Consider the following 15951-nt stretch of genomic DNA (forward strand, 5'->3'; position numbering starts at 1 on the left):
TGATCCAGTCTACAATATGTGCATACGAAATTGCTCGGGCCTCCCTTGATCAGTACCGTCGAGACGGCTTCGAATCGTGATCTTTTAGCTTCCTTTGATGGGCGATTTTCGACACGCTTGTCGTTTTCTTCGCTTGTTGTGCGACGCAGGCTTTTCCGCTCTACGTCGCCGCTATGGACAGTTCGCCTAATGATCGCTTTGTTTGGTTAGCGTAAACGAACTCGTCACGTTGATTCGGTTTTGCCAGCCTTCCTTGTACCTACCATTGTGCCAGCGCCACAGCATGAGGAAGCTTTAGCAGCCGTGGCAGTAACAAAGACGGAAGAGTGCCCGCAAGCATACTTGTGCTGAACCCTTCCGACATGGGTTGAACTGTTCGGGCAAAATTACGCTGAAATCAGTGGTTTTCCTCATGACGTGTTGAACGACGACATCGAAGAAAGTAGCAAGCAGAGGTTACTTAGTACAAATACGGTGCCAACATGCCAGTTTACTCGAATCGAACTCGAGATCTTGAGTCAAATGATGGGCCGCACGTCCAGCTAGTACCTTCCATGAGCCCGAAACGTCCGTTGTCTCTACCCGTAGGAATCCGCGTCCACCGTAGCTCTCCGCGCTTCTGGAGGTTCTGACGTTGGCTATGGCCTCTTGTATTAGACTATGTATGCATTTCGCTTGTTCGGATCAGGTAGTGTCAACTGATGGCACTCAATAAAGAGATGTAAAATTACTAGGTGGCTAGAATAGAACGAATTCATATGTATTGTTTGCCACGGAGATTGTCAGGAAAAAGTTGTGAATAGCTATGACATATTACAATATATTTATATATTAGAATATGATATCCAAAAAGGTGTTCCATAGAAGTTCATTGAACATCTGAATCGCCGCACCAGCCCTATGGCCTGTAGAAGAAACTACGGCTAGCCGAATATCACGCCGTTGGCTCTTATTAACCTATCCACAATCATAGATTTGTCGAACTGAGCTGTAGGAATTTGTATCATATTTAAAGACATATAGATGAGAGGTGTTGTTAATTAGAGGAACTATATGTACGTCTGTTGACAGCAAGTGGCCTGAATGCGTGTTAGCTCGGTGCGGTAAGTCATTACTGGCGATTGGGGGCCGAGTCGACTGACACAGTGCGCAGTCAGATATGGAGACATCCGAGAGTAAGTTGTAAACAAATGTCATCGTTCTGTCGACGAAGAACCTGCTGCGAAGTGCTTTTTTTTTTTTTTTTTTTTTTTTATCTAGTTAGAAGAAGCCATCCAGTTAGAAGATCAGCACTCAAATTCAAATCCAGACCAGTTACCCCGCTTTTAGCAAACAACTACGTTATGACCGGATTTGTGCCAGTAGTGACAACAGCTCGCCTGTAGAAAATATAGAAGTTGAGAGCATGGTTAAGAGCATGGTTGAGAGCATTCTATTAGAGTAATTAGAGCTTTGACGAAGGTCGAGGAAGACATTGTCATTGTATCAGGGTGAAAAGAAGTTGACGCTAGTTTTGGTGGGAAGGGATGGTTTTTTTGATTAATATTCCTCACGCTGCTCCAGATATGGTGATAATAAAGGCGATCGTCTTCGTGACGATAGAAGTTGGAAATGGCTGTGCATCACTGATTTACCTGTGTGTCGTAGCGCACGCATGTAAATAATCCGTGCTCTTTCTAACATTTTTTAGCAATAGTGCTGAACCGTTGCACGACATACATATAACCACGTCTACGCAGAATTGCAAAACATATTCGTATAAGCTGATTACAATCAGTTCTTCTCATAGTAATTTGAAATATTTTAGCTTTGTTTTCCTTCAATAGAAGAGTATGTATTGAACGCGGGCATCAAGCGTGTTCGACAAAATACTGTGCTTTTCGATACGTTCTATAGTGGTGTACGCAATATTCGAGTCTGTCTCTTATCTCGCAAGCGCCGATACACCTTCAAAGCTGTAGCTATGACAACATCGTAGCCATATACGTACCCACCGAATGGGTGTACCCACGAAAAGAAAATTATGTCAATATTAGCTAAATCTACAGCAAGTGGTTTAAGACATCAATCGTTGTATGTGTGCTAAATGGTTCAACTCGGAACGCGAACAAAATACTCTCCAAAATCGCATTATTTGTCTAGACACAAGATCACAGATGGGAACGTATCGATTGCTAAATATAGTGCGATCAGCCTTTAATTCGTTTGATAATAATATTTAATTGGGCTCCCGTTTCGGTCGGGTGTTTCCTTTCTACTGTCTAATCGAAAATGACCGATAGTGATTGGCCTTCGGCCTCCATTTTGTGTCGCAAACGAATCTGCGGCCATGGTAGTGGCGCAGGCGATAATGATCAATGCCTTCTGTTATATCTATCTCGTTCAAAACGCCGGTCGATTCCTGCTGTTCGACAATGTCGGCGATGTTGCACTGCGCCAGCCGGGATACTGCGGCGGCGCCGCCGCCAATCGCTTTGTTGCTTGACTAATGGATTGACAGCAAACACACAGATAAACTGAATATTCATTCGCCGACGCTCCTATTAGTTGCTGCTGCTCTGCTGCTGCTGCTGCCGCCGCCGCCGCCGCCTCTTCAACCAGGTGCTAAAGGAATATGGACGAGACCGACGGTTAGCCCCTATGATAGTATGTTGTTTACCTGTTTTCTAATCTTTGTTCATTTATCATCTTATTTTGACATCTTTTCATCTTCGATGTAAAATTTGTTTGTTTAATTGAGTTTGTATGTACATTATTCATATTATCCAGGGACGAGTATGGAGACCAGTAAGGGCTTGGAAGAGCGATCTAAGTTAGACCCTGACGCTGTTGTTCAAAGTAAAGCGTCAGCCAAGCAGGGTCCATATAAAAGACATGCGAAACAATGATTTTTCATTCGAAGTAAAAAACGAGCTAGCCTATTTCAAAACTGCAGTGTTTTCGTTTTATTAGCTATAGCTATGGCTATACCTATGGCTATGGCCTTGAAACAGATCGAACCCTACTGAAGAAATCTGTGACGCGAAGAAGCGTCTGTTTTAGCAAGATGTGACGAATTGCATCCTGAACATGAACTCGTCAGTTCAAATAGACCAAGGAAATATTATTTCTATTTAATTTGATACTTTTCGGGTTGCACTAACCTAGATACTCCTTTAACATCTTGTGTTTTTGCTCGCTTCGTACGGATGCTGCCACTTTTGGCACGATCTAGCAACGGCGTCACCTACTTCATTCGCTTGTTTTATGAAGACAGACTTACCGCTAAAGATAAGGTTTACTAACTGGCAATCCTCGAGATGTCACTTTACTTACAAGGGTTACTGTTTCTATTTGAGCCGCGGATTATGTAATGGCTCGTCGTCTCCTTCGACTAGCTCGGTCGTGCCATATTATTCGCTTGTTTCGTGTAGAGAACAATAGCAAACAGAAGTAAGTGATGCAAAACACAGAAGATTATATCATCTATGAAATCTCTAGATTACGTACGTCTACCTTACTGAACATCTACAGTGATGCCTTAATTGCTGATCATCAGGAGGTTTTCGTCGATAACAGACGAATTCAAACATTGGTAGAAAATATGCAAAACAAATTTCTCTTATATTTAATTTAGTATTAATTAACCTATCTGATATATACTCAATAATAGTTCTTCTACGGTCAAACTCACACAATAAGTGCAAAATATATACTATCAATATAGTGTATTTCAGCTAAACTTGGAACGCAACAACTTTTCGCTATTTTCAGATTCTGAAATTTTTGCTGAAAATTCTCCTTACCCCACCGACTGTATCTGTATAGAGGTATGCCTTCCGTAGGAAGGTCGGACTTCGAAGCGTGTAACAGAAGCTATTATTTGCGAAAAGTAACCCAACGGTATCGGTCCAGGGTGCTTCTTGTCTGCGTGTTGCACTACTAATCGACTCACACTCAGAAGCTGGCTGTCAGAAACCTGTAGCTATTCTGTCAACCAGCGTACTCAGTCGAACGCCAGCATACTAAGGCCAGAACGATGATTTTCCATTTCAATATTTGATGCATCGTGGGCATATTTGTTCAGGTAGCTCCGATTCTTGCTCACTTAACAATGTTTTGCTATCAGCACTGTGCACTATATGAAGCCATTACATTTAACAAGGCGGTATTAACCTGCGCGGAGGAAGTTGACTTGTGCTCGGTTGAATTGCTGAGCACATTCGTGTGTTTACAGCATCGTTATAACTCTATCGGTTTTCGTGCGTGTTGATCTTTTTAGTTGGAATGGTGATGAGTGTTCATCGACAAACTAACGGAGAAGATACAAGTCTTGCAGGCTAACCGATGCTGCGGCCGATTCTGGCTCGTTCACATATGGATTGAATATGTGGCATCACGATAGATTTCTTGTACAACGGTACTAGCAGAATACGAAACGAACAATAAAGAAGGGTACAGATCTACCTACGACGGCGATCGGAGTGAAGCCGATTAGAGTCGATGCTCAATCGAGTGGACTCAATCAATTGTGCAGTATTAAAGCAAAATATCTTATGCAAAAAAACACTGAGACATCCTACAGACATGTGATATGGTTAGTGCCATCAGTATTTTATGTTATCGTTCCTTGCAGCACTGCGTGCCGTCAATCTTTGAGACTTCCTGTTGATGCAGTTTGATTGTGTGGATCATTAACGATCCCTTTTCACGGAGATCTGAAGATGTTCTTGTCGAACACAATTTTTGAGATTTTGTCTATGAGGATGAGGTATGCGAATTAGCAGGCCACGGCGGCGCCTGCACGTTGTAGATAAAAGAGCGTACTTCGATACTCGAGATACTTCGAGCTGTGTACTAAGCCGCTCCATCGTGCATGAACACACAGCCGCCATAAAAAGACTCGCTTCTGTACCTGAAACATACTGCTCTCGATAACCTTAGCATATTCCTGCTGCTCTAGCATTCTCTGTACGATACGTATCATTTCAATGCCCTTGCGAGAATTCAGACTGCATCGTAATTCATATATATATATATATATATATATATATATATTCAGATTTTCAAAAGATGAAACGTCTGAAGGCATGATCGGCTTTTTTTTTTTTTTTTTTTTTTTTTTCGAAAATTTTAACATTAGATTTGTTTGAGAAGAAGATTTTTTTTCCATTTTTTAATAGTATAGTTTTTAACTAGCTTTGCCGAACGAGGACGGCCTCATTTTATACGAGAATTCAAATAAAGGTGTTTCGGAAGGCCTACTGCTCTTGAACCCAGCCTCTTTGAATCGGCGACGAAGCAAAATTTTGAACACAGCTAATCCACGGTCTCGTACTCTGCTCTGGGAAATATTGCTGGGTAATATTTAATAAGGCTGGGAAATGGTACTACACTTCTTCGATTCTCGTCACCGATTTTATGAGACAGCAGCAGGAGGCTTTCACTAAGCCTCTTAACGACGTCGGCGACTGCATGTTGACGAGGCTCAGCAATCCCCCATTGCGTACGTTGCGATTTTGATTCCTTTTTTTTTTTTTTTGATTTGATTGATCTGTGAATAAATGCACAAAAACACTCGGACGAGTCAAACTTATAATTATAACACCGTGGCACCTAGTGCCAACAACAGACGTGCTGGACGGTCGAATATAACGCGCCGCTTACAGATAGTAGCGTGAGATAGTGGCAGAAAATATGAACGCTGGGCTTACTGAGATTTTTTTTAATGACAAACTGTTACCCCTGCGACAGTTGAAATACGTATCACACCATTTGTTAGCGGTTTGAAAATGGAGGACATCAGCATCAAATAGAATAATGCCGCCCTGATAAGCTAAAAGCTTTTTGAAGTTGACTTTGATGTTGCAGCATATATAAATATTTAAGTAAAGATATCAAACACGAGTAGTTTTTATGAATGACGAAATTGATTGGTTTGGTAATCGAATTAAGTGGGCAGCCTAATTCGAAATCTTCGTAGTTGTTGGTAACGAATCAATTCGACGAAGTGCCTGTGAGGCTCACATATTCGGCCGGTTATCCTTCATGGTTAACTTACGGTTGTTATATAAGTTGATAGCGTGCTTAGTTAGAAAAAATATTTGATAACATGTTGACCGACATTTTAACATCTAGACCGACTTTTGATTTTGACCAACATGAAGAGGACGAATCAATTAGAGGGCAATACGGCTTGTTACAGTTATCCGAAGCTGTGCTAAACTGTTATTAATCTCATAATAAATGACATCTTTATAATTTTCATAAAGTATGCCTTTTAGATAGTTCATCTTGCAAAGTTCTTGCAGATTTCGCCTAGGTCCTTTTTTAAGTCTCTCTTTTTTTAAGGCCCATTTTCCAAACGAACGAACGAGGTGCTACCAGCTGAGAGTCCGCATAAGGTCGACACCCGTGGTGTGAAATTATTCATTTCCCTGACGCAGTTGGCAATTATTTATTCCTTCAGCAGGCAGCAGAAATTACGTGGTGTGCCGTTAACGATATCATGGCCACAGTCCAGTGCATAAGTTTACCGCAGCGAATTTGATGAAAGACATAAGTGTTTAACCGGATCTTTACACATAAACTAGAAAATAGTATCTGCATCCTAGATATTCCTTGATTGGAGCCAGTTTTTTTGGAAAAAGTGTCGTGGTTCGTACATGTTTTGTATCATTCCACAATTAGGCGAGCTTACAACGGAAAACACATGGACAATATTGAACAATAGATGGCCCTTAAATGTGGTATGAAGAAAGATGCTTCATCTCTTCAGTCCAATCTTGACTTTCACTTTAAGGCCGGTTGCAACATGTTCCACAAACTGTATCAACATCCGAGGAAACAGCAAGTGGCCAGAATTGAGACGGTAAATAATACGTCGGCGAATCGTCAGATACAAACTCGCATTGATAACAACCACCAATGTGACCACTGTAGGGACCATTAAAATGTTGAAAATAATTTATTAATTGAAAAAATTGAGTCTCCCTTGATCAAGGGTGAACCTAAATTAATTCATACGAGTATACAAAAAGGGAAGAAGTTGTTCCACAGTTAGGCAATGGCGATAATTGGCGATGCCTTAGAGGGACTCCCCATCTGAGTCCTCATCGTTGTCAGAATGAATGAGTGAAATCTCCTGCAATATTAAGCTTGTATTGTACCCCGTGTTTGCATAAATTTGCATTAATCTTCATTTAGATTCGTCATGAATCAATAAATATCAATGCAGATAACGGACATGAGCTCCGTGTGTCGACGATGCTTTCTTGGCAGCGATGATTACAATATTGTAGATTTGAGTAATTCTACCCATTAAACAGAGAACCCTTTGATCGGGTAGCTATTGTTATAGACTATCTATCGTTCTATCGTAAAATTTGTCATGCTGAGAAGATGCTGATTTTAATAGCTCTGTGCACCAAACAAGTAGATTGTTGAGGACGATTGGCTAGGCCACGATGTCACAATCTTCATTTGGATGTTGTTTCCTTCTTCGATAGCGGCCGTAGAATAGCGATTACATCACCAAAGCGCCAACAGCCGATGATTCCTACTGTCGCCATCTGCAATGACTAGCGCAGTTGATCATCGAACGTTCGGCCAACGAAAGATGACTGTGGTTATCCTCATAAAATAGTGGCTGTACGCGAAAAACAACGCTGCAGTCTATACGTCAGTGATACCCGTATTCTACATAAAGCAAAATGGATTAGTACTCTTCGCTTTCGTTGTTGGTTTTTTTCTGTGTTATGGACAGAATATATTATGGCTTCTAATGTAAGCGCTGTTAGCAAAGATTTAAATCGCTGTTGAGCGTAGTTGTATTTAAAAGGTATTCTTATAACTATGATCAAAATGAAGCCGTTTATTAAAGTAATCTCTTTGCTGCGACATCTAATCCACCCCTTCGGTTCGAGACAGAACTTTTGCCTATGCCGACAGAGACATAACCAGGTCGCTAAGTGTTACTGCCTTTGTTGATATTATCTAGTTAGCTGCGCAACAGGCAACAAAAGCACTCATCGGTTCTTGGCTATCCCTCAGAAGATTAGAGAACTTATCTAACAAGCTCAATTAAAGCAGCAGCTTCGTATCATCTCAAGCTATTCATGATTTGCTATTGTATATAGATGATTTCCTCGCTTTGTTGCGCCTACATACGAAAAGATGTCTTCTCCTCTCAGATTTGCTGTATTTCTCTGTGGTACTAAATAGCAGTTGTGCTAGCAGGAGCACGCGTGAAAGAGCACGATTATTATTATTATTATCGTCATTACTGTTGTATGGGAGAAACGCTAGCAGTGTATCGGGACGGCGGGAGACGTGGTTGCCTCACGCGGAGAGCTATTAGTTTCCGCTGTTGCTGCTTCTGACCCACCGGGAAAGGGGATTCCGGCGAGACGCCCGCCGCGGAGAGAACCGCACTTGCAAAAGAGGCCCAACGACTAGCAAGCGACGGAGCCGGCTAACAATACGTCGCGCGTCAACGCGTCGCAGCTGCTCGCAGCACTGACACAGCGACGCGAACAACAAAGCCCGAACGACAGTTACGCATTTTCCACATTAAACGCTCGTACGTGACAATGATCAGAAGCGGATTGAGCAACAATCACTCGCTGTGAGTCCCCCGCCAATGCTGTCAGTGATGATTTCACTCGAATGTTATGATTTTACTAGTGGTGGTGCCTGCTTGAAGATAGAGACTAGCATTCGCTAGGTGGAACGTGGTATTATATTGAAGAAAAGCCTCGCAGATTCCGGTGCTATTCCATTGATGGAAAAATTCTACCAGTTTAGCTACTTAGTGTTGTGTCAGACGTCTAAGAAGCAGTACGAGTAACGCAGGATGACTTTGCATGTGACCTTCGCTTCCGATTACGATGTAATTACATGCATAAAAATATAAATTGGCTGCTGAACAAAGAGCGACCTAAGTGTGCCACATCTTACATTGGCTCAACGCGTAGTTTCATTGGTTACTTTCTCGGACGTACAATGTACAAATAATGTCAAGGGGCCATTATTATTATATGGGGTATTCAAGCGAAATCTGAAATTACTTTTTTTGAAATAGTGATCTAAATTTACAGTCGGCAAGCAGATAAACTTGTTGTAAGTTCTCTGTCATGGCAGCAACAAGGATGTTGTATTGAGTGTTTGATTTCTTTAGGATCAAGAGGATTATCAACTACAGGTAACTGCTGTTTATGTCTGCACGTGAGGAGTGTCGACGGAAGATTGGCTAGTTTACCATTAAACTGAATCGCTACACCAAGCTATAAAACTTGCTGTCTACTGTTGATCTGACCTCCTGCGTTATGGTCATGTCACCTTCACCCTCCGTGTACCCACCCTTGCCGCATGACCGTACGGTTAAGCGTTTAGCTTCAGATGAACGAACTCGCAGCCGTTCGTTGCATGGCATCGAACGTAAGGCTTTGATCGGACGGCGGGACTCGTCCGTTGATTCAACTGAAAGTTGTACTGCAGAATGTCCCAATAGTGGGTTTACGTATAGCCTCGGCCGATCACTGAAATGTGGAAGTTACGGTCCGGATCAGAGTCTTGCGTCGACTTTACCAATACCCTCCGTAGGACCTACCTGTGACTATGCCAACTGCAACAACAACAGCGGTAGCCCATGCGGTAATAATAACAGTAGCAACATCGTAGGTGGTGATTTAAACCTTCGAACGCCGGTATTGCGGACAGTCCGGCGAGCTGTTAATCTTCTCAGGAAAACCCTTACGGACTCGCTCACGTCGCTTGGTAGTTATACTTCCAGTACGGAATCGCTTCAGGAGCAAGCAATCACGTCAGGAAATAATCTCTTTAGACCGGCGCACCGAGCAGGCAACAAAACGATGATTGTGCAGAGCCCTGCAATGTATGTATCGACTACCGGCATGCACACGCCACCGCCCTTGTCATGTGTCTCCGTATCAAGCAGTCATACCTCACGGTGTTCAACAACAGTTAAGGTATTTACGGTATCTATATGTATACATATGCACTCTAAATTTTGCCAGTCGCACGTACTACTGAGCTTTGGCGGAAGAGGGAGGTCATCTTCATATGGGCCTATGGAAATCGAAGTAAGAAAAACGAGTTCTTGGATAGTCGAAACAGTGAAGCCTGTGATGAGGTCGAAAACAGAATGTAAATGTTTAGCAGTTAGTTTTTATTGATATTTCGTTTTGTTATACGTCATTAATAATATTCCCGTTCTCTGATGTAAGGTATGACGCAGGTTGTTCGAGTGAGTGTTCTTCTAGAACTGTGTACCGTCTAAAAACAAAAAGCTAATGTCAACACTAAAGAATTTCGGCTCGTGACTTTTTAATTTCATAATAAGGCTCAACCAAACAGTGTTTTTTTGGTTGGCATTCATTCGGCCTGTTGACTCAGCTTCCGCACTATTTACAAGGTCCTTCAATTCTATGCAAACTTACCATATGAGTGCAATTTTGTGTACCAATTAGGTGCGATTTTAAACGACATTGTTAAATACCTGTACAAGTTGTTTCTTCCGATCTTTGAGAAAATGCTGTGGTCTTTTAGGACACCGCTTCCCGAGATTAGCTGCAATAACAGACACGAAGCATTAGATGGGACCAATTTTTTTTTTAATTATATTCACAGTTTATATTATGTATGCCTCGCTGAAAGAGAGAAGGCAAGAATGAATTGTCGCTGATTGATGGTGGCAGGAGTTGTCAAATCTTCGATAGCTTTCTTATTTCAAACCGAACCTCGGTTTGAGCCATATCTACGCACACTAGCGTATTTTCTATCCATACGAGTATTTGGTGCAGTTTCGTTTTTAAATATCAAAAATGTCAAATAATTTATGCAGCAGAGACCAAACGGAAAGGTCGTTACTACTACTTTCATAGATACTTATGCTGAGTGGCTGGCTAGCTGGAGAAGCATAAGAGCTGGAATCATACGGCGCACCTGTGCCTATGCTTGCCTTCATTCTGGAAATGGGGAAAATTAGTACTTTCGACAAAATTGGTTTCAGCGGCCACCAGGCTTCAACTATAAATTGACCCAAATTTGCTCTTTATCGGATTACGCAAACCTACTACAATCGGTCTCAGTCACGGTAAAAGCCTTCCCTGCACAAAATCTCACAACACGCTTTGGACAAAGCACGTATATACTTGTATAAGACCACGTCTATTTAACATTATGTTAAAAGTGAAAAGATATTTCTAACTAAATCGACAACTGCGATACTAAAGCAAAAACGGCGAAGGCAACGATACTTTTTCGTCAATTTTGACTTGGTTAACATGACTCTTTATTGATGCCAACAAATAAAACCGGCTGGTAAAATTATAATGAGAACTTTCCTATCACCGTTCAGAAGAGAACTTCCTGAATGACGCATAAATCGTGTATCGTGAGCTGCACCTCATTTAAAACAGTGTTGTATACAAGGAAATGTTTGCGATCGCTGCATCAAGGGCTACGTCTCGTACGTGTGTGTACGAGTAAATATCACGAGATTGTCTACTGAACTGAACTATCTCCTTATATACATATATATATTGCACCGCTTTAGAAAAAACGGCTTACCATGGAAAAAACGGTTGGTAAAGGTGACAAAAGCATTGAAGAACAAACATAATGATTACTTTTGCTCGTTTAAAAAATATCGGCGTTTGGGGGGTCTGTTTTGACCCACTTGTTCTGTATATTGGACCAGAAGGCATCTTTTAAGGTATCGGCGTCCCTGTGTGACAACATCCTTATTATTATTTTTATTAATATTTTCATTAGTAATATTATCGTTGTCAAAACATTACCAGCACATGGTCAACGCCAGAGCAATCTGCCTCTAAATACGAGTCGAGTGTGAAGAAATATAGAGAGAGGTACTTCTCTTTGCAAATGCAAATTCAACGCCGTCAGATAGCAAAGCGCGCTCGATCAGAGCAGTTAACAACGGATGCTTATTATCGCTGTATATGGGTTATTCGAGACATCCGGTCATTACTCATGGCGTTCAGTGCAACGGGTTGCCTGCGAAGAGGCGCTATCCAGAACTGACGCCTCATACAAAGAAATGACATTATATCTCTTTGTATGAGGTGTCAGTATGATAATTAACTAAGATGTATTTTACTTATGGTTCACAAACGCTTCCTGGCAGTTGAAGGCCTCAAATGTTTTGCTCTATTTTGATTGCCTTAAGCGATAACATGATTTTGTTACTAGCCACAAAGATATAATAGTGGCCTGCTTTTTTAAGTCCTATAGGACAAAATACTAGTACATATCATCAATATGTAGCGCTTGAAGGCACCGTTTTATGCACATCAAATTCACGATTGCTATCAGCTGAGCTTAGCACACAGATTTTTAGTTTAGACACAGCAGCGATACAACAGAGGTGGCGCTCTCTGCTGCTATCAGTTGGCATGATCGTCGATGACTTAAATATCCATCTGTCCGGGTCGGATGAGTTGGCCTATAAGGTGGGACACGCTCATACGTACCGTCTTAATTGATACCTTAATACTTGCATTACGTTCGGTATCAAGGGAAAAATTTTTACGAACTCGTTTAGCAATTCCTTACGCTTTTCCTATAGGATACAGTATTATAATATATGCAGATATGGAATCAATCCATAACAGGTTGTTATTGTTCTTCTAATCTCTTTTCTATCGTCGCATTGATTCAGTATGGAGAAACGGAGATGAAAGCGATGCTGCTATTGTGATTGTGTCACTACCACTACTTGTGTATTAAAGGTAAGCTACTACTTATTGCGCTCTAACGAATATCTGCTTCTGCCTATCTGTTTATTGTTTCGGCTATTCGCTTCCCTCGACGTGCGTTTGCATCGTTGGGGACGTCGGTGTCGAAACGATTGTGGCAGCTGTAAGCCAACAGTGGGGGGTTAAACTTGCAACAAAGGAACGCCAACACTGACACGTCAGTTGGCATACGTCGTTCGTACTTCAGCGTGTAAAGACTTACCCCACTTGTCTTTCGCTTCGTTAATGAGGAACTTCTGTGGATCGGTAAATTGAGACAGAAAAATCGAACGAACCACCACGTGTCAAGAGCTCCGCTTTTCATAACAACATTGATTTCAGGCGGGGGTGGAAGACACGATGTCAGATTAGGATATCGTAGGGCAGACCCGTCACACAGTTATTCCATTTTCTGGATGTATTTGAGTGGCTGATCGTGGACAAATGCATACGAAGAATCTGAAGAAGCATTCATTAATGGTGCCAGATTGATATTTTTATTTTTGCGATAGGGTCTTAAAAACTTGCCTGAATCATAATAAACCATAGATAGCTATGTGGGTACGACTTCAGGTTTCATTCTAGACGAGGCAAAGGGCAACCATGCATCGTTCAACTAGATCGTTTCAAGGGTTCACTGCTTAGTTGTGCTACCCAACGCAGGACGTTACCTAGACAAACAAGTAAATTTATTCTGGTCTGGGTTTGTTCTGAATCGCTTGAGTTAATGATATGTAGTTCCTGTGTCGTGCGCTAAATGTTGTAGCATCATAAATGGGCCTACAGATAGACGATAGAAAGATGTTTGTGACAGTATTCCTTAGAGGTTGTTCCAGCTCCGTAAAAGCGTGACTAAGAACACTGATTTTAACGGCATGGGTGACCAGCGGACGAGGAATGGCATCCTAAGCTGTCATATACTTAGCAAAGCAATCGACGCGATTAGGACCCCAATAACAAACCCCTTTACGATACAATTAGCCACACAATGAAGACAGCCAGTGTTCAGTAGTAAATACGTACTAAGCTGCCCTATATTTTCAAAAACGTATTGATTACCTCTTGTATTGCTAGAGCTTGTTATGTTTAATATGAATTTAACACAGGTAGACCTTAATAGACTTAACAAACAGCGATGCAACCCAGTTATGTCGAACACGTTTTATATGGGGATTTTCGCACGCCGAAGTAGCAAGCATTACATACTTCGTGCTTTGACTGCACATTTTTCGAAATTGATACTGCTCTAACTAACCTCCGGTGCTCACTCATTATATTTACGAATATTTTGCTTTCATGAGGATCTACGAGTATTTACAAGAAGAGCAAAATATATTTATACCAAAATCGCAACTCCATTGGGTTGTTTTTGCATTCGTAGTCACGTAATACGTGACGTCGTAAGCTACGAATCTCCCAAGTATATGTTTGTAATAGAAATATGTCCAATTTTAGTGAGATTGGCCATATTTCGTTAGAATAAGGTTTAATCAAAAAGGTAAGTTAGAGGTGAAGCTAGCTCACTCGTGTTCTTCGGGGACAAGTTTTTTCTATGAAGTATGTGAGTATTACATATACCTCTATTTCCAAATGTTCGCAGATGTTCAAAGAAAAAGAAAGAACATGTCGAAAAAAATCACATGAATGAAAACGTAGCCTGTACCGTGATTCGGCACCATTGTCGTCGCGATACGTATACCATCGTTACTATCTGTACTTAGCTGCACATAGCGCGTGCGGCTGCTGCTCCATCGGCAGCTAATATTTAAATGATACGATAAGTACGACTACGACCATCATTTGGAGCTTATGGAAATTACCTCAATTTTGAAAAAGTGTAATCCATCATTCAAGCTTTTTCTTTTGTCCACTGTTGCCGGAAAAAGGGCCATTTAAGCAGATCAAAATACTCAACGCGTCGACAACTATAATCTTGCTAATAAAAGTTCAATTATTGCAGCAAAGCTACACAAATCTCTTTCTCATTTACGTTTTACGTCGAGACATCATTTTTATAACGCATTTTATACATATTACTCTAAGCGTGCGATTTTTTTAACATCGGCTTTATTGTAAACATGCGTGCGCGTATTAAACTGAATATTACTAAGTCGAGTATAGTCAACGAAAGGTGTCACTGATTTGAAGGTACGTGCAGGTGAACCTACGTACGTAGCTTTTGGCGGTGCGGTATGAAAGCAGCAGCCATCGCCGACATGACAACAAAAGTAGGTGAATTTACTAAAAAATTTCAGCCACTCTTATAGCGGATACGTATAGCGAAAGCAAAGGTGATCGAGCAGAATTGAGAGCTTTTTTCCGAATCCCATAACACCACTGATCGAAGCCAAGCAACGCGTGGTCTTCTTCTTTCAATAAAGCTATCAATACGCTGTCAACGGAACGACAAGAAATTTGACAGTTGTATGACGTTCGGACAAAGTGTTTTATTCTAGGTGCAATGCACTTTGCTACGAAACACGTGCATACGCAGTGCAGCACGTGACGCTGTTGTTCGTGACGCAATTCTATTGCAGTAGCACAGAAGTCCGACCGCCTAAAAAACAACCTGTCGGAACGCGAACGAGTATTGCTTGTATGAGTATCGCCGTTGCATTTTGTTAGCAAATAATCGTCGAGGCAGACCACGCTGATATCTACGAAATTAGTTAACACGTGACCTTTCGACACGAAAGTCTCGTGTTGTAAATGAAGATCACTGAAGTACAAATATAGGTGTTGACAAAGTATACAAGCAGTCTGCTACACTGCTCATGAGCTGAATCCTTCAGCTACTCAAATTCGCTGTATACAAGTCGACTTTTTTTTAAAATTATTTACGCTAGTATTGTCAGATTGTTCTCGTGTTGGTGTCGGCACTAACATGGAGATACGTACACGTATATAGGATTTGTTATAAGTTAACAACGCAGTTTTTCTATTTACTCGTTGAGGTACAGAGATCCAATTGACTGGGTTAGTTACGTCAGGCCGTTAATTCTTAGCTCTTAAACGAATTTTAGCCATATGCAGTTGGCGTGGAAAAGAAGTGCCGGTAAGGTTTTCCTGCTCTTGTTTTTATGTCGGAGTCACAAAGATGCGAAAGAAGCGGGGTCGGCCGGCACAGTTTAACGAAAAGCTGTGTCTTTATGGTGACGCTCACTTAACATTGTATTGTGAACAACTTTGACCC

General features: G+C 41.4%; 1 protein-coding gene and 1 long non-coding RNA gene across 18 annotated transcripts in view; one reads left to right on the top strand and one right to left on the bottom strand.

The window, feature by feature from the left end:
• LOC111252871 (5'-AMP-activated protein kinase subunit gamma-1-like) overlaps positions 1–15951 on the top strand; it is a 63924-nt gene that overhangs the window by 32759 nt on the left and 15214 nt on the right. For 14 of the 17 annotated variants that reach the window (XR_015330377.1, XM_086993187.1, XM_086993182.1 and 11 more), the window contains one exon: positions 2548–2646. The exons of 2 other annotated variants lie outside the window; for them this stretch is intronic. Coding sequence is in view for 14 of the 15 variants with exons in the window: in XM_086993187.1 (XP_086849313.1) it covers positions 2548–2646 (99 nt within the window). In the remaining variant the exon portion in view is untranslated. Of the gene's footprint in view, positions 1–2547; positions 2647–8300; positions 9969–15951 lie in introns of those variants that run through there. One more of the 17 variants, XM_086993197.1, reaches the window with a different exon arrangement.
• The window catches only part of LOC147754721 (uncharacterized), a 52385-nt gene that overhangs the window by 27925 nt on the left and 8509 nt on the right, over positions 1–15951 (bottom strand). Inside the window, exon 2 of the long non-coding RNA XR_015330396.1 lies at positions 10499–10569. This is a non-coding gene — a long non-coding RNA (uncharacterized LOC147754721). The remainder of the gene's footprint in view (positions 1–10498; positions 10570–15951) is intronic.

The sequence above is a fragment of the Varroa destructor genome, unplaced genomic scaffold, assembly GCF_002443255.2.
Source record: "Varroa destructor unplaced genomic scaffold, Vdes_3.0 BEIS01000006.1, whole genome shotgun sequence".
NCBI lineage: Eukaryota > Metazoa > Arthropoda > Arachnida > Mesostigmata > Varroidae > Varroa > Varroa destructor.